This window comes from Globicephala melas, chromosome 1 (genome assembly GCF_963455315.2).
Source record: "Globicephala melas chromosome 1, mGloMel1.2, whole genome shotgun sequence".
In the NCBI taxonomy this organism is placed as follows: domain Eukaryota; kingdom Metazoa; phylum Chordata; class Mammalia; order Artiodactyla; family Delphinidae; genus Globicephala; species Globicephala melas.
In genome coordinates this window covers 141,818,862-141,840,464 of record NC_083314.1, presented here as the reverse complement: position 1 = coordinate 141,840,464, position 21,603 = coordinate 141,818,862, and the positions used below count along the sequence as shown (strand labels likewise).

The 21,603-nt window shown below is 42.2% G+C and overlaps 1 protein-coding gene across 5 annotated transcripts in view; it reads right to left on the bottom strand.

Annotated features, from left to right (window-relative positions):
* The window catches only part of USP24 (ubiquitin specific peptidase 24), a 149,991-nt gene extending 130,574 nt beyond the window's left edge, over positions 1–19,417 (bottom strand). For 4 of the 5 annotated variants that reach the window (XR_009565233.1, XM_060305073.1, XM_070045085.1 and 1 more), the window contains exon 1: positions 19,094–19,404. Coding sequence is in view for 4 of the 5 variants with exons in the window: in XM_060305073.1 (XP_060161056.1) it covers positions 19,094–19,393 (300 nt within the window). In the remaining variant the exon portion in view is untranslated. Of the gene's footprint in view, positions 1–19,093 lie in introns of all 5 variants that reach the window. The other variant, XM_030870265.2, reaches the window with a different exon arrangement.
* Between the last annotated feature and the right edge of the window lie 2,186 nt (positions 19,418–21,603).

Here is a 21,603-nt window from a genome sequence, read left to right as displayed (position 1 = left end):
CTTGGAATTCATTTTCATCCCATGTTATAAGTCGCAGAGAATTTAATTTTTCCACAAAAGTTGACATTTCTCATGGCCCCTTCTTTCATAACCCTTGGTGTTTATTCACTATACAGAAACAAGGTTTTCATGAGAAATTGTTGTCTTCGAATTCAAAGGTGGTATCTTACACATAGGATTTACCCTTTCATTTAGATTTGAGGTCTGAGACTTACAGATCATTGATCTCAGGAACAAAAAAATTAGTAGCTGAAGGTGGACCTTCAGTTTTAATAAACAGCAGGAAAAAGGAGAGAGATGGTAAAAGGGGATTTAGATATCTGCAGAGAAAAATAAGTGAGAGGCAAAAGAAGAACATATCTACTGAGTACTTAGCTACTTTGTGTCAGGAATGGTGCCCAACCCCATGAGGCAAGAACTGTCATCTTTCTTTTTTAGATGGGCAAAACTGAGGCTCAAATAAGACAAGTTACTCAAATCACATTTCTCATGGTCTCTTGCCTAATGCTAATAGTCATTCATGGATTCAGAATGGGATGAGAATTCAAGTCAAGTTTCTCCAAATCTCAGGTTCTAGATTAAGCACCCCTGGAGGTATTCCAATTCCTCCTAAAACTGGTAGGATGACACAGTCCCTAAAATCACCACTCCAGAATGGAAGTAAATTGTTTGTTATTAAAAAACAACCAAACAAAAAATTTATATAATGTCCCCTAAACCAAGAGTTGAGAAGGTAAGAGAGGATTGATTATCAACTCTTTTTCTCCCAAAGCACTTGTATTTCTTAATTCACTGATATTCCTGAAGTTCTAGATAAGGGGTTTTCTAGGAGAAGCAAGTACCTTTTATTCTTCATTTTGTTGAAATTTCCTTTACTATATATTCCCAAATGACAGATCTAAATGTTGATTCTGTCACCACCACTTGCTTGATGTATGACCTTGAATAAGCTTCTGAACTTCCCTATGTGCCACAGTTTTCTCAACAAAAAATAGAGAACAGTGCCTGGTTTGCAGGATTATTACGCAAATAGGACAGCATCCACGTAGAGGGGCCAACCACAGCAAACAGGCACATCATACCCCGTAGCCCAGACCTCTCTTCAAGCTTCAGATGAGTGTTTCTATATCCCTGTCAGACTCTTCAACCTCTGCAAAGAACTCAGTGTTCTTCTGCTTCACATTTGTTTCTTTTCTACTATCCCTAATCTCTGAAACTTTGTGTCATCTTCCCAACCAGTCAGTCACCATACCACAGTGATTCTACCTCAGAAATTTCTTCTCAATAGTCTCTCCTAGCCGTCCACCCCCTTAACTAAGGCCCTCGACCACCCCGTTAATTAAGGCCCTCGCTGCACGTTGCTTAGACTGCAGCCGACACGCATAAATGACTGCTGTTCCTGCCACCATTCTATCCCCACTCTTGTGTCCACTCCAAAATGCCACAGTGATCTTTCTTTACAAAACAAAAACTAAACCAAACCAAAAACAGGAATCTGATCCCATCACTTACTTGCTCAGAAACTTCCTTTAGCTCCCAGCTGCCAGTCAGTGCCTAGAAAGTAAAAGCAAGTCTCCAGCACTGGCATGCAAAGCTCTTTACCACCTGACCACAGCCTACAAAGAGATCCTCACCTGCCACTTTCCCAAACCCTTCTGCTCTAACCACACCAAACTCCTCAGACCCCTGAGGACACAGGCCTTGTTGTGAAACCATGCTACCTCTATGTTCTTTCCTCTGCCTAGAATGCTTAAAATGCTCTTTTTCAACCCAATAAATTAGCACTTTGCCTTTGCTACAGACTGAATGTCTGTGTCCCCACAAAGTTCATATGCCAAAACACAGTCCCTGCTATGACAGTATTTGAAGGTGGGGCCTTTGGGAAGTGAGCAAGTCATCAGAGCTCTGCTCTTATCAAAGAGACCACAGAGCACCCCCTTGTCCCTTCCTTCCACCATGTGAGGTTAGAGCAAGAAGACAGCCGTCTATGAACCTGGAAGCAGGTCCTCAACAGACACCAAATCTGCCAGCACCTTGATCCTGGACTTCCCAGCCTACAGAACTATGAGAAGTTAATTTCTGTTGTTTATAAGCCACTCATTCTGTGGTATTTTATTATATTACCCTGAATAGACTAAGACAGTCTTTAAAATCAGTTCAAGTACCATCTCTTTAACAAAATTTTCAAGATTCCTCCAAGCAAAGTATTCTGTAAAGTATTCTGTCTTCTGTTTTTATACTGAATTCCCATTCAGTATTATCCAGAAGCTGTGAATACATCAATGGATAAGACAAACACATTCTGTCTTTGAAGCTTTGAGATACACTGTCTATCAGAAAAGACAATTAAATAAGAGATTATAATTTCTTGTAAGGAGCTTGTTACACTAACAGTATTATGCAAGTGTGTAAGAAGGGGAAACCATGGAATGTTATTCAGCCTTAAAAAGGAAGAAAATCCTGTCATATGCTACAACGTGAATGAACCTTGAAGACGCTGTGCTATTCCACTTATGAGGTATCTGAAGTAGTCAAATTCATAGAAACAGAAAGAATGGTGGTTACCAGGAGCTGGGGGTAGGGGATAAAAGGGGAACTGTAGTTTAATGAGTACTGAATTTCAGTTTTACCAGATGAAAAAGTTCTGGAGATCTGTTTCACAAAAGGTAACTATACGTAACACTACTGAACTGTATCCTCGAAAATGGCTAAGATGGTAGATTTTATGTTTTGTGTTTTTCACCACAATTTAAAAAAAAAGAAAAAAAAAAGAATAAGAAGGGGACCCAGCCTACCATGGTCAAAGGTATCCTACAAATGAAATGACATTTAGGCTGAGACCTAAGTAAGCATCCAGCTTCTTCAGCCTCGAGCACACGGTAATGCTCAGTCCTCACCTGACCCCGCCCACCAGCAACCTTTAACTCAGCTGCGGGACCCATGGCCCCGAAACACCTCCTCCATGTGGCTTCCAGGACAAAGCCCCTGCCTGGCTCCTCTCTCTTCACTAGCCACTCCTCGCTCTCCTCTGCTGGTTCCTCCTTGTCACCTCAGTCCCCAAACACTGCAGTACCGGGGAACCCAGTCCTCAGAACTCTTCTTTACTTCAGACACACACACATTCCCTTGGCGATCTCACGGAGTCACATCTAGCGCAGTGTTTCTCAACCTTGTTTTCATGATCACACCTTCGAGGAGCCTTTTAAACATTTTTTTTTTCTCAATCATCCCATCTCCATTTATTAAATACTAAAGAATAAGACTGTGTTGGCTAGGGTTGAGCTTTGGAGCCAATATCTAAGATTTTCTTCACCCCTCAGGAAACAATTTTTGGCCCTTTGGAGTGCTGTTGGCCCTGCTGAGAATGCACAGGCTAATGGTCTTCAATACCATCTCCGAGCTGAAGGCGCTCACAGTTTAGATCCAGCATGGACCTCTTCCCTAGGCTCCAGGCATCTATCCAACTCCCTGTCTGACATCTCCACTAGCGTATTTAATGGGCATCTTAAATAAACACATCCAAAAACAAACTGGATCTTTCCCATAAGATCACATTACCTCCCTGTTCAGAACCCTCAACGCTTGCCTTCCTCATTCTGACAAAAAGGCCATTTCAGTTGCCTACAAGGCTCTGGTGAGGAGCTGCCCTCTCCACCTCTGAACCTCATTTTAAAAAGCAGCCCTGTGACACCTAACCCCTAGTCCAGCATGCTCTCTGCCCCATTCCCTGCTTAATTTTTTTCTATAGCACTCATCATTCTCCATTTGACTTATTTGTTTGCTGTCGGTCTTCCTTCAGGCAGAATATAAGCTCCACCAGGGCAGAATTTTTGTTTTGTCTGTTGCACTATCTCCAACAGTCCTTGATACAGAGTACGTGCTCAGTAGATATTTGGTGGATGAATGAATGAATGTTAAGCACCTAATAAATCCTTAGGAAATGAAAGAGAAGGGGAAGGGATTCTAGGCCTACAGAACTGTATGTGTGAGAGTCTGCCACCAAAGAGAGAGTGTGGCATACTTAAAGCACTTTCTTCTATCTCCATAACAACAAATACTGCGTTGTATTAAACTTGATCTATTCACAGGTTTGGTGCACTAATTGGATTGTGTTACTGAACAAGCTGTGTCTAACTGTCCACTCTACGGCCAGTGGCTAAACCTTTGGTGATACCTAAATCCCTTCCACATCCCCGGAAATATCCCAGAGCTTCTGCCTAAACAGGTCTAGGAACCAGGAGCCTATGACATTTTGAGACTGCCTGTTCCTTTTTAGCACAGATAAAAGTTCAACTGAAATCTTGCTCCATGTAATTTTAACTAATGCCTACCTGACCACAGTCCAATGGGATATATTATTTTCCTTGACCCTTCATTTCCTCACTTTTGAAAAGGACACTGACATTTGTTTGCTTATCACTACAAAGGGGTTTTGCGAGTACTAAATAAGATAATGTATGTGAGAATGCTCTGTAAACTCAAACATCATATAAACAAAGTAAAGAGCTGTTACGGTTATCCAAACTGCTTTTAAAAGGTTATTTTGCACACATTTTTACCTACAGGAACAAAACTCTACTGAAAGCACTTTTATATTTCTCTTTTAGAAAGATACTCCATCTTCTTCTAGCAATATGCTCTAATTCATCTTAATCCTTACAGGCATCAAGAAATTCATTAGGCTTAACAAAAAAGGTTCAAAGTGAAGAAACGGAGGATGAAGGCAGGGAGAATGAAAGGGAGCGAAAGTCAGGCATTGTATGTTTTGTGTGTGGAAAGAACACAGAACTGAGGGTCAGGACACATGGATTTACTTCCCTGGTGGTGCAGTGGTTGAGAGTCTGCCTGCCGATGCACGGGACACGGGTTCGTGCCCCAGTCCGGGAGGATCCCACATGCCGCAGAGTGGCTAGGCCCGTGAGCTATGGCCCCTGAGCTTGTGCGTCCGGAGCCTGTGCTCCGCAACGGGAGAGGCCACAGCGGTGAGAGGCCCGCGTACCGCAAAAAAAAAAAAAAAAAACAAAAAAAAAACACATGGATTTAAGCCCAGCACTAGCTGTATGATTTTAGACCAGGGTTTCTTATCCTCAGCACTACTGACATTTTTGGCTGGATAATTCTTTGTTGAGGGGGGCTGTTCTGTGCATTGTGAAATGTTTGGCAGCATCGCTGGCCTCTACCCACTATGTGCCAGTAGTACCCCTCTAGTTGTGACAACCAAAAAGGTCTCCAGACATTACCAAATGTCTCCAGGGGCAAAATCGCCCCTGGTTGGGAACCACTGTTTTAGGTAAGACTTGATAACTTCATATTTTAGTTTCATCTATAAAATGAAAATGTTTACCTATAGGTTTAAGACCCCTCTTTGGTTCTAAAAGTGCTAAAATTCTATAAAAGATCAGAATAAAGGTGATTGAAAGTGCAGTCTTATTAAAGAGGAGCAAGTTATGTCATGAAAGAAGTTAATATTTTTGTTCAGTTTTCCTTATTACCTTAATAGACAATGATAAAACTTTCCTGTGCATTTAAAATGATTCAATTATAAAATCTTTTAAAAATACAATATGAGAACTGGGTTACTTTCAAAAATGTCAGTATCAAAAGACTAAAGAGATGTAAAGACTATTCTAGAATTTACATTAAAGGGCTATGATAACCAAATGCAATGCATAATTTTTGATTCAATCCTGCATTTTTTTTCAACTCAATGATGCATTTGAAGTGCTTAATATATGGCCTAATACTTTATTACATGATTTTTTTTTTTTTTTTGGCTGCGTTGGGTCTTCATTGCTGCCCGCGGGCTTTCTCTAGTTGTGGTGAGCGGGGGCTACTCTTCGTTGCAATGTGTGGACTTTTCATTGCAGTGGCTTCTCTTATTGCAGAGCATGGGCTCTACGCTCACGGGCTTCAGTAGTTGCAGCACTCGGGCTCAGTAGTTGGGGCTCAGTAGTTGTGGTGCACAGGCTTAGTTGCTCCACGGCATGTGGGATCTTCCCGGACCAGGGCTCGAACCCATGTCCCCTGCATTAGCAGGGGGATTCTTAACCACTGTGCCACCAGGGAAGTCCCTACATGATTTTTAAAAGGCTATATTCCATTTATAGTTATTATAAAGTATCTGCTATATTCTCCATGTTGTACAATATTATCCTTGTAGCTTATTTTATACCTAATAGTTTGTACCTCTTAATTCCCTACCCCTATATTGCCCCTCCCCCATCTCCTCTCCTCACTGGTAACCACTAGTTTGTTCTCTATTTTTTCTGTGAGTCTACTTCTTTTTTGTTATATTCACTAGTTTGTTGTATTTTTTGGATTCCACATATCAGTGATATCATACAGTATTTGTCTTTCTCTGTCTGACTTAGTTCACTTAGCATAATGCCCTCCAAGTCTATCCATGTTGCCGCAATTGGCAAAATTTCATTCTTTTTTATGGCTAAGTAGTATTCTTTTGTGTATATATATACCACATCTTCTTTATCCATTCATGTGTTGATGGACACTCAGGTTGCTTCCATACCTTAGTAATTGTAAGTAATGTTGCTATCAACACTGGGATGCATGTATCTTTCCAAATTAGTGTTTTGTTTTTTTCAGATATATACCCAGGAGTGGAATTGTTGGGTCATATGGTAGTTCTATTTTTAGTTTTTTGAGAAACCTCCATACTATTTTCCACAGTGGCTGCACCAATTCACATTCCCACCAACAGTGTACGAGGGTTCCCTTTTCTCCACATACTCGCCAGAGTTTGTTATTTGTACTCTTTTTTTTTTTTGCGGTACACGGGCCTCTCACTATTGTGGCCTCTCCCGTTGCGGAGCACAGGCTCCAGACACGCAGTCTCAGCGGCCATGGCTCACGGGCCTAGCCGCTCCGTGGCATGTGGGATCTTCCCGGACCGGAGCACGAACCCGTGTCTCCTGCATCGGCAGGCGGACTCTCAACCACTGTGCCACCAGGGAAGCCCCAGGACCTGGTATATTTTAAGGCTGATTTTTTTTTTTAATGTATCTTCTAAGAGTTAATCAACACATGCTGTTTTATTTCTGTATTCATTAAAATATATAATTAAGGCAAGTGTCATGTGTTTAGAGTATTAATACCTTTCCAAGGTATCATTCAAAATGTTTGATTTCAAACCTACAATTGATACATAGAGAACAAAAAGGCAGTTTTAAGAAAGTAAAAGATATACAAATTAGGCATATATTATTTCAAAAGATTTATATACTGACTATTAAGCTTATTTTTAAATACCCAGTACCCATGTGCAACTATGGATAGACTCAGGCAGGGGGTCACTAATCCTTGTCAGGTTTACAAGGATGCTAAGTAGACAGACGGACACAGCACCTTCACAAATGACAGCACTTGTTCAACCTTCCCCTCCTCAACCCTCACCACCTTTTATAAACTTGTCAACAGCTGCTGACATTAGAAAGTGCTGAATGAGAAAGCAAGGTAAACAAGATAAACACCTTCAAGGGGGAAAAAAATGAATCAAATGTCACCTTTGCCCCCTTAACTGAAACTAGTATCTAACAAAGGAATGGTGATGACTAAAATACAGCAAGTTTATGAGGAAGGATATACTAAAGATAATCTACAGTAAAAGACTTCCTCATGTCAGAAAGACAGTGTGGTAAACTATACAAAACACTTCTTGAGAAGGAGAAGGCTAGTTCCCTTCCTGACTTTGCTAATGATCCAAGAGTCGAGGTCCTCATCCTTAAACCGACGAGATTTAAAGATCCCAATGGGGGCTTCCCTGGTGGCGCAGTGGGTGAGAGTCCGCCTGCCGATGCAGGGGACACGAGTTCGTGCCCCGGTCTGGGAAGATCCCACATGCCGCGGAGCGGCTAGGCCCGTGAGCCATGGCCGCTGAGCCAGCGTGTCCAGAGCCTATGCTCCACAACGGGAGAGACCACAGCAGTGAGAGGCCCGCGTACCGCAAAAAAAAAAAAAAAAAAAAGATACATAAAGATCCCAATGGTCCCTTCCAGCTTTGAAACAAATCTTCAATTTTAATCCTTAAATTTACAACTTTTAGTATTGTTTACTGGAATAGGGAGAGGAGAGGACAGGAAATATTCTCAGTTCTACAGATGATTTTTCTGTTTTATGACGTGTAAGGTATTCTTGATATTTCTCTCCTGTATTATAACCACTGTGAACTGGGTGAATCCAAGGTAACTCAGCATTGATTCTGGTCTTTGATCTTCCTTAACAAATGCTTGGAATTCTTTTACCACAGACCTGTTTTATACTCCAAGCATAAAAACCTCAAAGTAATAAAAAGCAAACAGGACTCGCTTGTTATTCTCTACAGATGTCAGTATATATGTACACATATCATGAACCAATTGTTTTTTATGGTACAAATGTTATATTACACAAACATTTTTTGCCTGGTGTAACTTCAACACCAAGAATACTGATTGCTTAATAGACAACTGACATTTTCTCAAAAACAAATATGATATATAAACTTGTGAAATACAGAATGATCTGTTGCTACTGTAACTCACCAAAACATTTCAAATGAAGCAGATATCATGAGAAGGAAATCTTACAAAATGAAAATGACTAACATTTTAAAAGTATTACAGTATTTTAGTAAAGACAGTCCACTCCAACATAAAACTACACACACACAATATTGATAATAAACTAAGGATTCCTAACGTTATTAATAGCAGACAGGTTTTTCATTTAGAGTTACTGTTACTGCCATCATCGTTAAGTCTTTCTAAAATCAACAACATTCCTCCAGCTTTAAAACATCCTTTTTGGGGGGTATTATCAACAATCATAAGAGATTTTTAGCCTAAAAAAGACCCATTCCTAGGGCAATTTCTCTTTTCTGGGAAAAAAATACATATTCATGATTTTAGGACAAAAAGTAATGACACTTAGTTGAAATAATTAGCATCATTCTTAAAAGAGATCCTAGTTGAAAGAATCATTAACCTACTAATATTAAACATTTAACAAGTAAATAAATACAAATTCTGTACATTCCATGGCACTAAAGAAATATCACTTGAAAAAACAGTATCACTTGCTTTCCTGGCAATGGATACCACTATAGATCAAATTACATCACAAAAAAATTCTTGAGGCACTACTCAAATGCTTTTGATAGATCTAATCTCTTCACACTTAACCCACAACTCTTCAAGGCCTTAATTTTCTGAATTATAACATTATAATCTATTGGACACAAAGCATAAGAAATCCACCAGCCTTGAAACTAGAACAGAGAAGGAACTATGTGTGATTGGTTCACCACTGTATTCCCAGCATCTAGCTCAGTGCCTAGCACACAGTCAATGCTCAATAAAAACCTACTGAATGAAGGTATGTTTAAGTGTTTTGTTAAATGGACTATTAACTGTCTGGCTGCTCTGACATTTTTGGTGTAACGCCTGTTTTTATCATTGGAATTTGATTTGTATCATTATTTAACGTAAATCTAGAGTTTTTCTTCTGAGAACTCTTTATTTTCCATTTAATAAAAATACTGGAAATAGCAGTCTCGCCCTCTTAAAAATAAATGTGTAAATACACATGAAAGAGTACATTAAGGTATGCAAATGACAGAAAAAGTCAAGTGAGTGGAATGTTTCTTGAAAACAGCAGATAAGATTGAGTCTGGAGCCCAGCAACAGCCCAACAATCATGAGTAACAGTGTTACAGGTCACAGAAAAGAGAGGTGACAAGTGAAGGCCTTGTTGGCCAGGTGTGCATCTCTATTCCATCCCTTTGGCAAAGCAAAACAAAACAAAACAGAAAAACTGTGCTCTAAAGACAGCTGTTTCCAAAACACAGTCATAGATCTTGGATAGTCTTTAAATGCTGGCAGGTAACCCAAAGGCCAATCAAAACACACCGGAGTCATAGATAAGAAAAGTCCTAAAAACAGTCAACAAGGCAAAATGCTCTGAGATATTAGGCAAGGGCCGGGGGGAGCATGAAGAAAAGGAGAAAGGCAGGAAGAGCAACTAAACAGAAGCTCCGTTAAAGCTCAAGACGTGACTCAAAATTGAAAAGTCCTGCTGAACCACATCTTCCAAGCCAGTTTTCTTACAACTAGGACTAATTAGAACCTATCTAATAAGTAGATAATCAAATATAAAATCTAGATTTTTAAAAAATGTTCCCAATTATATGTTAGGAAGTAGTATACTTTTTTCTGTATTTCAGTTAGATAAAACACAAATTAAATCTTTCTATATTTAATTTTCCTCAGTAGCAAAGTTTTAAAATAATTTTGGAGTCTAGGCAAAATTTTCCTAAGAATCATGAAATACTTTAGTCTATTTTTTTAAGCTATTTTTATTTTTAATGGTTTTGGTTCGTCTTCATTTAATAAAGTTTATATACTTTTCAAAATTCAGAAAAAAGAAAGAATTACCTGTATGTCCTATCACCCAAAAATAATAGCATTAGTGTTTTAGCACCAGTTTATTTAAAAAACCAAGTGTGTATATTTATATGTGCTGTTTTCTGAAAGGCCTCATAGCTTTAAATTTCTTAAAGAGGTGAAAGAATGAAAAAATTTAACCACAGATCTAGTGCCCATTTCATAGGTGAGAAAACTGAGGCTCAGAGAGGCAAACTGACTTGCCCAATACTACAGTTGGCAATCAACAGAACCCTGAAGAGAAATGTACAGTCTCCCAAGTTCCTGGTTCAATACTCTTTCAAATACCATTTGACTTTTTATTTCACTTAAGGTGTTCTTTCCATCCATTCATTTAGTTATCTATCCAATCAAACTCTGTGAGCCAGGGGTCCTAGGACACAGAGAGAGAAAGAAATAATCCTGCTCCTCAAGTCCAATGGAAACAGATACATATATGTAAACACATCTCTTTATTAACTAAAACATCATCACTGCTTTACTTGGTGTACATACAGAATGCAGTGGGAGAATGTGGCCGTGTGAGACAAGTGCGCTTTGAGGAGGAATGGCATTTGAGGTAATCTTGAAGAACGAATCCATGTTAGCCAGGCAGATGGATATTGGGGTTTGGGGTGAGAGTGAGGGAACAGATGGCCCCTGAACTGCAAGGGAGAGCATGGCACTGGAACGCAGGAGGTAAGATGGGATGGATAAGTATGGAGACCTTGAAAGAAAGTTTAGATCTTACCTACAGGAAATAAGGAACCACCAAACATTTTTTTTTTTTTTTTTTTTTTGCGGTACGCGGGCCTCTCACTGTTGTGGCCTCTCCCGTTGCGGAGCACAGGCTCCGGACGCGCAGGCTCAGCGGCCATGGCTCACGGGCCTAGCCGCTCCGTGGCATGTGGGATCCTCCCGGACTGGGGCACGAACCCGTGTCCCCTGCATCGGCAGGTGGACTCTCAACCACTGCGCCAGCAGGGAATCCCCACCAAACATTTTTAAGCGAGGTTATCCCATAACTAAAATTTGCATTTTACAAAGATCATTCTGGCACCAGTGAGTGGCACAGAGAAACAGTAAGAAAAGCACATGAATAAAACCAAAGCAGTAACAGAGGAAATAGACAAAAGGGGCAGGAGAGATGTTTAAGGTTAGAATTAACAGGCTATTTGATAAGAAGAGAGAGTAAGGAGTCTAGAATAAATTAAATAATTGACAGATGGTGTTGCCATGGGCAGTAGGGAATACCTTCATATTTTTTAGGATCTGAAATTTATTTTAAATTGCTACCAAAATGCTACACTGTAGGCTTCTAACTATGTTTCACAAAGCAATTCAATTTTCAACAAAAATTGCCAATATAAGAGAAATGAAAAGAGGGAAAAAAAGCCAAAAAATGCTGACCTGTTTATGAAAAGCTAGATTCTAAAAGAACACAAAGCAGAAGTTGAAAAGCCTTGGCAACAGAATGTCTGACCAACAAATCTTTCTGGAAAAGATTTTAATTTCAGAAACCATTTTGGAAGCCTACTGATAAAGAATGTATCATATTTACTTTTTTTTAATAAAGTATTTCTAACATAAACATCTTAAACCTAAGTGAAAGCAAATCAAATGCTGTCAATTGAATTTTACAATGCACATAACTGACTAAGACACTACAGGAAAGAGAACTGTGTGCTAGAACTTAAGTGAAAAGACTGGTGGGCACCTAGGGTATTACTTATTTCTAAGAAGAAAAATAAAATCTTCAACTTAGCTCTAGAAAAAGATTCCACACACCTCTGCTTCATGGCTAAAGCATTTCAATTTCTGGAAAGATTATCAGAATGAAATATCAACTTAATTGTGTTAGCTCTTTTCTTCAGAACAAATAAAAATAAACCAAATCTACTGTCACCTACTACTAACATGAGCTTAACAAAAAAATTTTACAACTCAACTGTGACTGAAAAATATTTTAACACTGAATAATAAAAATTCCTATGATAACAATGAGAATGAGAAATACAAACTTAAAAAAGAAACTAAAACTCCCTAGAAGGAAGGCGAGAAAAAAACATCTACTCTAGGGGCTTCCCTGGTGGCACAGTGGTTGAGAGTCTGACTGCTAATGCAGGGGACACGGGTTCAAGCCCTGGTCTGGGAGGATCCCACATGCCGCGGAGCAACTAGGCCCGTAAGCCACAACTACTGAGCCTGCGAGTCTGGAGCCTGTGCTCCGCAACAAGAGAGGCCGCGATAGTGAGAGGCCCGCGCACCGCAATGAAGAGTGGCCCCCACTTGCCACAACTAGAGAAAGCTCTCGCACAGAAATGAAGATGCAAAACAGCAAAAATAAATTAATTAAAAAAAAAATCTACTCTTGAAAATGAAGCACAACCTACATAGCAATGCCTCCACAATGTAGAAGTCTCAGGCTGAAATGTCCCTCGTATCTGAATTTTCCAGGTACCTGAAAGCTTATTTCTTTAATGTGTCCAACTTTCTTCTTCTTCCATTTTTTTTTAAATGAAAACCTTGGTAAAGTGTATTACACATTCCTGACCTTTCTTAAACAGAACATACTGTAACCTTTTCTTGAGCGTGGCATCAGTAAAAACAGCCTCTCAGGGGCATGTAGCACATAAAGCTGTTTCACATCGCCCTATACAAACGGGTGAGCCTGCTTTGTTTTTAAAGTTTCCTGTCCCCTTCTTTACCCCTGGGCTACTTGTCACTTCTCACTACCGTCAAATGCATTTGCCTCCAACAGCTCATCCCCTCACGTTTGGACTACTACAAAACACTTCTAATGTGATAGGAAATCTAATATTAAAACTTACTTGAACTATGTTTTTTAAAAAACAAGCTAGAACACAAATGAATGAAATCCATGATCTTGAGTGCATTAAATGTATGGGGCTGTTTTGAAATGGTTTAATCTTATGTATTTTACTTCTTACTTCTCTCTAGTGTTCCAAATAAGAAAAATTTCCTGGAAAACTGAACTCCAGATACGAAAAGTATTACTGAACTAAATCTTTCTAAATATAATAGTTCTATTAAAAGTAAAAATTTTTCATGTTTGCACTCAAATTAAATAAAATCAATATTATATGATATTTGAGCAGTAAGTACAAAGATGTATAGTACACCGATGTCTGCTATTTGGGTCGTATTACAGTTGAAACTCTTTCCTCAAATTGTTAAAACATTACAACATTTACTTTTCTAATATTGTAATTGGTTTCAAATTTTAAGCTAACAGCATTATTATGTTGTATAAAGCTGTCACTACCTACTATGATTTCACTAGAATACACACTCACTGACACACAAGAGGTACTTCCTTCATGCCAAATTACATTCATTCTAATAGCAAATGGCCAGGTAATTACAAGGTGAGAACCAACTGTCAGATGAACTCATAAGCTTCATTCGCAAAGGAGATACATATATACTAGATTATAAAGAAATTCTTATTTCAAAATTAATCTTTCAGATTCCCTATTTTTCATTTACTTTCAACTGATTTTTGGAATTATTTTTTAACTCTAAAACTTTTAAATAGATTCCACTTTTTCTAATTTAACAAATCACAGTAAATCAGAAACCACGAGTCATGTATTCAAATCACAAATAATAACTAAAATTTACTTATTTGATATCTACTCTATATCAAATGAGCTAGGATTGTGTATTTTAGGGAAAAAGGGGCATGAATTTTAATATAAACCTTAATATATCATATAACATATTATATATTGTATATATAATGTATTATAACTTTAATTCATGTATAACTAACCACTTAATACCAAAAGGAAAAAAGGAGGCAGAAATGAATTAGAGTTACAAAGTAATGTGATTTATATATACTCTAGCAGGACCAACTTTGGGGCTCTTAACAAAGTAGCAATGAAATCTTGCAAACACGCCTGACAAAATACTTCCAGAAAGACTATCCACAATACAACAGGAACAAAACAAGCAGTTCACAATATTGGTGAGATCACAGCATTAAATGTCACTTCTAGGAATATTAATTATCACAGAACTAGACAATGAGGAAGGTATTTCTAGCTGTTAATTAAAATCTCCTTGCAAAAACATTCCATTTTAGGGACTTCCCTGGTGGCACAGTGATTAAGAATCTGCCTGCCAATGCAAGGGCCATGGGTTCGATCCCTGGTCTGGGAAGATCCCACATGCCATGGAGCAGCTAAGCACATACACCACAACTACTGAGCCTGTGCTCTAGAGCCCGCAAGCCACAACTACTGAAGCCCGTGCTCTGCAACAAGAGACGCCACCACAATGAGAAGCCCACGCACCACAACGAAGAGTAGCCCCACTCGCCACAACTAGAGAAAGCCTGCGTGTAGCAATGAAGATCCAACACAGCCATAAATAAATAAATAAATTTATTTTTTAAAATTCCATTTTTGTATTTTCTAAAGACAAAAGAAGGAGACTTAATAACAAATAAGGTATATTCCACAAGTGTTAAATTTTAAAAGGTGCCTACAACGGTTTCTGGTTCTAAATTCTACTAACTCTCCGGACAGGATCACAATTCTTAAGGGACCAACTCTCTCCCAGCTCTGTGGAGGGCAGAACCAGGGGGCATGCCCTGAGTAGTGGCCAGGGGGGTTGACAGCCATATAAGAAACACTGAAGAATTCTGACAGTGGGGGTGTTAAACATCTGGATATTTAGAGCAGCTGTGAGATATCACTCTCTAATAATAGAACAGACTCCTACCTGCCGTGGAAAGGGTTTGAAGTAATACTATTCAAAATCAAAACTGGATAACTTTTCAAAGTCCCGTCCAGGCCCAGAGACCAAGAATTACATATACGTCTACATCCAGCAATACTAATAACAACCAAACACAACTTTCTGCAAAGCGATACCTTTACTTCACTGGAGGATATTTAAAAAGTGGCTTTCTGTGCAGTTTTATGTGTTCTGCTAGATATCTGGGTCTTTTTTATCTGCCTTCTCCTTGCTGCTACTGAACCAGAAGTTAACGCCTTTTACTTTCCAAATTTTAATTTCTAAACCAAATACTAATTATAGCATGGGCCCAAATTACTAAACTGGTTTACCTAACTACATGACCGTGGGAAGTCATTTCTTGCAAAATGAGTGGCTTGCACTAAGATCCACCAGAATGTAACCGTCACGTTCTGTTCAGCACTCTATTCCCAGCCCCAGGACCTGGAAGGCATCAAATATTTACCAAATAAGAGGATCATTCCTGTCCCCAAATGACAGATATAAAATAAATGTAATCATTTTTCTTTTTTAACAATTAGATTTTAATCCGTATATTCCCAAACGTTTTTAAGAGGACACTGAAACTGAAATTTCCTATGGGGCAAATAGAAATTTATATATTTTCAAACAAGGTACTAATTTTTTAGAAATAAAACAAGTAGATTACACAAGAGCTGGCAATCTTCACACTGTTTATTATACTTCCCTTTGCTTCAACCCATTACTGTGTCCTGTCCCCTTTTCATTTGAAAGGCAGGCCGCTGGTAGGGAGAAAGTACACTGGACTTGCAGTGCATGGGCCTGGGGTCTAGTCCCATCTCTTCCATTAACTAGCTCTATGGGGAGACGTCACTTCCCCTTTGGGGCCTGCAAGGTTGCACTTGTAAAACAAGGGAGCCAAACTAATCATTAATTTCTAAAGTCTTCTGCTTTAAAAATCGATGATTCTCCTTTCATTCTACCCATTATCCTATTCCTAATGCCTTGATTCAGCAATTGCCAGCCACATCATTCCTAGACTTGTACAGGAGCCTCCAAACTTGTCTCTTTCCCTCTTTATTTTTCCTTATCTTAAAATGAATTCAATCCTAAAACCATGAGTTGAGCAGAATGAAAAGCACACTGTCTGAAGTCAGAGAGAACAGGTTCAAATCCAGACTTTGCCACTAGCCAAGCACAGCTCTAAAATGGTGATCTTATTAGCTATCTCACTGGGGATTAAATAAAATGTATAAAACACCTAACATAGTGCCTGACACACTGTAGATGCTCAACAATGTTTAGCACTTCTCCCTATTTCCCAAGATCAAATGCCTCAGGTTCCCACTGTCTACAGCAAGGATGACCAACAAGGTGCACAGGTGGCATGCAAGAAGATTTGTAAAACTACAGAGGCAAAAATGGGGTTAAACATTCTCACCAGGCTCCTGTGTGCCAGGAAAGTGTCTCCCTGTATCCTTGCCAATACTCTTCCAGGTAAAGCAGCCTCAGTAACCAGCCCCTAGTGAACTCTCAAAATTAAATGGTGCAGCCAAATCCACAGGTCAAGAGGAAATGAAAACTTGACAGGATTCTTCAGAAAGTCATAGATTCTCTGGATTTTACATTAAAGCAAACTCCTCAGCCTGTCATTCATGTGCAAAGAAGCCAGTCCCAATTCTTAGTATTTAAATGTACAGGCAGTACAACTAATGTTAAAGTACCACCAAGCATTATAATTTATTTTGATTTTGCAATTCTAGGAAATTAAAAGGTGTGACAAAAGAAAAAAAGAGTAAAATTTTTCACAAAACGAGGATACACTGAACTATGTAGGGCCATACAAGCATCTTCAGAATAAGCAATGACTTTCTTCTTGATTTCAAAACTGGGTCAAAACTAGAAGGAAGGGGGCTTCCTTGGTGGTGCAGTGGTTAAGAATCCTCCTGCCAATGCAGGGGACACCGGTTCGATCCCTGGTCCAGGAAGATCCCACATGCTGGGGAACAACTAAGCCCGTGTACCACAACTACTAAGCCTGCGCTCTAGAGCCCGTGAGCCACAACTACTGAGCACATGTGCCACAACTACTGAAGCCCGCATGCCTAGAGCCCGTGCTCTGCAGCAAGAGAAGCCACCGCAATGAGAAGCCCACGCACGGCAACAAAGAGTAGCCCCCGCTCACCGCAACTAGAGAAGGCCGGCGCGCAGCAATGAAGACCAAACGCAGCCAAAAATAAATAAATAAATTTATAAAAACAAAAACAAAAACAAAAAAACTAGAAGGAACAAGGAGAGGAGTGATGGGGACTTGCAAAGAGAAGCTCATTTCTTAAAGTGACTTAGGTACATTTAAATATATGGGAATTTTTCCCCAGACTAGGACTAATTACAACCTTTACTGCCATATACTAGTCAATGATCTAGCTGAGTTACTAGGTAACAGAGGGCAATCAACCAAGTGTGTGGAAGTCTGGAAACCAAAGAGATCTTGCGAAGAAATCTGGCTTTTTGAAGTGCCACCTTCTTTCCCAAAATACTTCAGCCCAAGAAACTGCTGCAAAAGAATATAACTGAAAGGATAGAAGATTATTTAGGAAAAAATTCTATCAGGAGGCTTAGCTTCATTAAGAATTTTCCAAATTCACATCTCTACTAAAAAACCCAAACCACTAGAGTAGGCCAACCCGCTCTACTGGACCCTTGAAATGTACCAAGCAGTGAATCTGACCAAAACTCCTACCAGGAGCTGCCATTTTTTCTGCAAAGTAATTATTCACAAGCACTGTTGCTTCTGCTTGATGCTTTTTAAAAAATCAGGTAAAGTCTGTTTTCTCCCCCCATGTTCTTTGCTCACATCCCTAACTAAAACAAAAAGGAATCGTCTCCACCCAGATTTGAGATTTCTGACCAAAGCCATTCGCCTAGACGGCCCTCTTTCTCCTTAACAGACTTCTCCAGTCCCCTTATCTCCCGCCCTGTCCCTGTCCCTCTACACAGCACCCTAAGTATTGCTCCAATCCCTTTCTCCAGTCTAGCTTTCCCTCATTTCTGACTTAACAGCTGACCAGTACTCTGCTTACCCAGACTTGGTCCCAGCTTCATCCTCCAACTCCAGTCCCATCACTGCCTAGCCCCTCCTCAGCTTTGACTCCTGCCCTGGCCTCTTATCTCTAACCTCTCTCAGTCTAATCCCCGTGGCTTTAATATCTAACCTTATCAACGACGCCCCCCCCCAGACTTTATTGCAGCTGAGCCCCTTCCCCACTTCCTATCAATTCTTGTCATTCCTGACCTCTGCCCAGTCCCTCTTCATTTTAGACCCTGACCAATCTCCTCTCTTTCTGGTCCTTGGCTAAAACCCAAACCCCATTCCTAACCTCATTCCTGACCCTAGCAAAGCCGCTACTCTGGCTGGCCCATCCCACTTTTTCTCTGACTGAACCTGGTGCCTCCCCACTCCTTCACTGAAACCCTGGGCCGCGAAATCTCGGGCCCTCGCCTAATCTCCTAGGACCCCATTTCTCACCCCCTGATACAAGCGTCCTCCCCATCACACACTCCAGGTCAATGTGTCTGGCTCTCCCCACCTCGGATGCCAGCCTTGGGCCCTTCTCCCCATCCCCGACCCGGGCCTGCCCCGTTAGTGAGCTCAGCTCAAAGCCCAGAGACCCCCTACTCACGCTGCCGCGCAGCCCTGTCCTGCAGCCCTTATTCCCATTCAGCCCCTCCCCACGGGCCCTTCTCCCCACTTGACCCCAGTCCGGTGACCTCCATCCCGACGAGCCCGGTGTTCCATTTCCCCTCTCTCCGTGCCTCCCCCGTCTCACAAGCCCTCCGCACTCCAAGCCCAGTGGGGTGTGTCCCCTCCCCAGGGAACTCCAGCCCGCTGGCCTCTCCCGCGGGGGTCATGGGTCGCCCCTCCTCACCTCGGCGTCCACCACCTCGTGGTAGGCGGGCGGGGGGTCGAAGCCGCCGCCGCCTCCGGTGCTGCTGCCGCGGGAAGGGCCTCCGCCGCCGCCGTCACCGCCGCCGTCGCCCCGCGAGACCCCGCCGGGCCCGGGGCTGGGGCCGCCGCCGCTGTCCATGGGCTCGTAGCCGCCGTAGTCGAGGCCCGGCCGCTCGTTGGTAAGCAGCGCCACGGCCTCGTTGATGTCGTTCTTGGCCAGGCGCAGGGCCTTGCGGATGGCGGCAGGGTCCGAGAAGCCCATGCACAGCAGCGTGGTCATGTGCTGCTCCTCCTCCGATTCCATGGCTCGGGCCTCCGGGCCGCGCCAGCCGGCGGGCTGCGAAGCTGGGGGTCCGGGGCCTGGCGGGCCGCGCGGCGCTGCCTCCGCGCCGTCCCCGCGCCCGGGCGGGCCCCTGCACTCCTGCGCTGCGCGCTCCGCGGCCGCCGGGCCAGGGTGGGCGCGGGGGTGGGCGCCCCGAGCCGACCGACGGCGGTGGAGGGCTCAGGCGCTGCGGCGGCCCGGCCCAGCCCTGCGCGCCGCCATGTTGGCCTCCTCCTCCGCCTCCGCCTCCTCCGGCCCGCGGGGCCGCGCCTCCGCTCCCGGAAGCCGCACGAGAGGCCGCGGGGCCCGCCGGTCACGGGTGAGGGTTGGGGGGTGATTTTTCTTTCTTTCCTTCTTTCTTTTTTTAATAGAGGCGGTAAGGAAGGGGCTGCGCCGCGGAGCGTCTCTACGGTGAAAGGGACGCCGTAAGGGCCAGGCGGAGGCGAGGGAGGGTTCTTCGCCGTCGCCGCGGCCGCCCGCCCATTCCTCCAGCAACAGGTTCCCGCGGGAGGGGCGGGAGCAAAGTGCAACGCGCTGCGCGGAACGTCGCCGAAGTACCCGAGCTGGCGATCCTGCCGGGCGCTGACGGCGGTTCCCCCCGAACCTCGCCGGAGTCCCCGCCGGACTCCAGCTCCCGGACTTGCTCGCCCCGGCGCGGCCCGGACTGCGCCCCAGCCTAAACGCAGTGCGCTCGGCGGCTACTGTAACCCACCCCACACCTGGCCTGACTTGCACCACGGTCCTGAAGGAAATCCTCCGGCCACGCTGCCTGACATACCCTTCAGCACCCACTTAAATTCATGCCCAAAGCAGGCAAAGCAACCCACCCGGGCTGAAATGCACCCCCCACATACTCTTGACCTAAATCCCTCCAACTTTCGCTGAAATCACCCTAAACTGGCTGAAGTGAATTCCCAGCCCTCCTTGAATTTTCCTTCCAGCATTGACCACCACCTACCCCCAGCCAACCTGACTGGACTCTATCAAACTCATGCAAAAATCCCCTGAGAGTCCGAAACATATTTTTACAACCGGAACTCCAAATCCCAGTGCTGTCTGTGAAAACCTCCAAAAACTCCTGACTGCATCACCCTTTTTCAGCCTCTGACTCATTCGAACACCTTGGACCTCTGCTTCCCTCCTGATGCTCATCCACCCACCCACATTCTACTGCACCCTTTGGCTCAGGGTTCCGTCTTTGTTCTGCCTCTTGAGGGAGGACTGCCCTCCCTCTTTTTTATGCCCTTTGGGGGAAGGGACCGCACCCCTGTTGGTTTCCCCCTTTGAGCATTCCTCTTCCCCTTCAAAGGCCTGCTTTCTTTGCTTTCTCTTTCTACTTTCAGCATTAGCGCGCAGGGGCCGTATCTTTAGTCCACTGACTACCATCTAAGCCCTGGTCCTTGGTATTTCCCGCCTTCAATTTCCTTTTATTCTTGCTTCTCCCAAGTTCTTTCCCCACCCTCTCCCAAGATCCTGATGCTTTTTCCATATCTCACTTCATCTCCTATTACCCTTACCCTGGTTTCTTCCTGAACCTTGAAGTCCACCATCTAACCTTTCTCATACCGTCAAATCCCTCCTGTTGCCAACCGGGCACTCACTAAAATCCCCCTTTACCCCAAATCTTAAATTAAGGACAGTACCCAGAAATTTCCTCTGCACTTTCTCTATTAGCATCCTTTTCCCTGGACCATGAGCCCTTCTTGTCTAGTACTTGCTACATACATTTATAAACACCAGCAATTTGATTTACAGGGTGAATTTATCACTGCTGTTTACATTTAAATGAAGTAACTGTATTTGTTGTATTGATTAAAGACCAGATTATAGACCAAAGACTAGGACTAATATGCAAAGGAAGTAAAGTCTCGTAATTTGTTAATGAAAATAACAAAACTCTTCTCTTCTTACATTTCTGAACAACAACAAAAAAGAACCTGCTAAGGAAGAATGCCTATAATTGGATCAGGTCACAATGTGTATATTAAAATAAAATTTTATTAAGTGTTATCCACTTCTAGGTACTCAATGACATTTTAGATATTTATCTGTGGCATATGAAGAACAAAAGTAATCTAAATCAACCCAAGCAACCTGTCATAGAGTACCTGCCAAGGTATTTAATTTTTTCAACAAATATGTTCTTAGTATTTGTCAGGTGCCAGGTA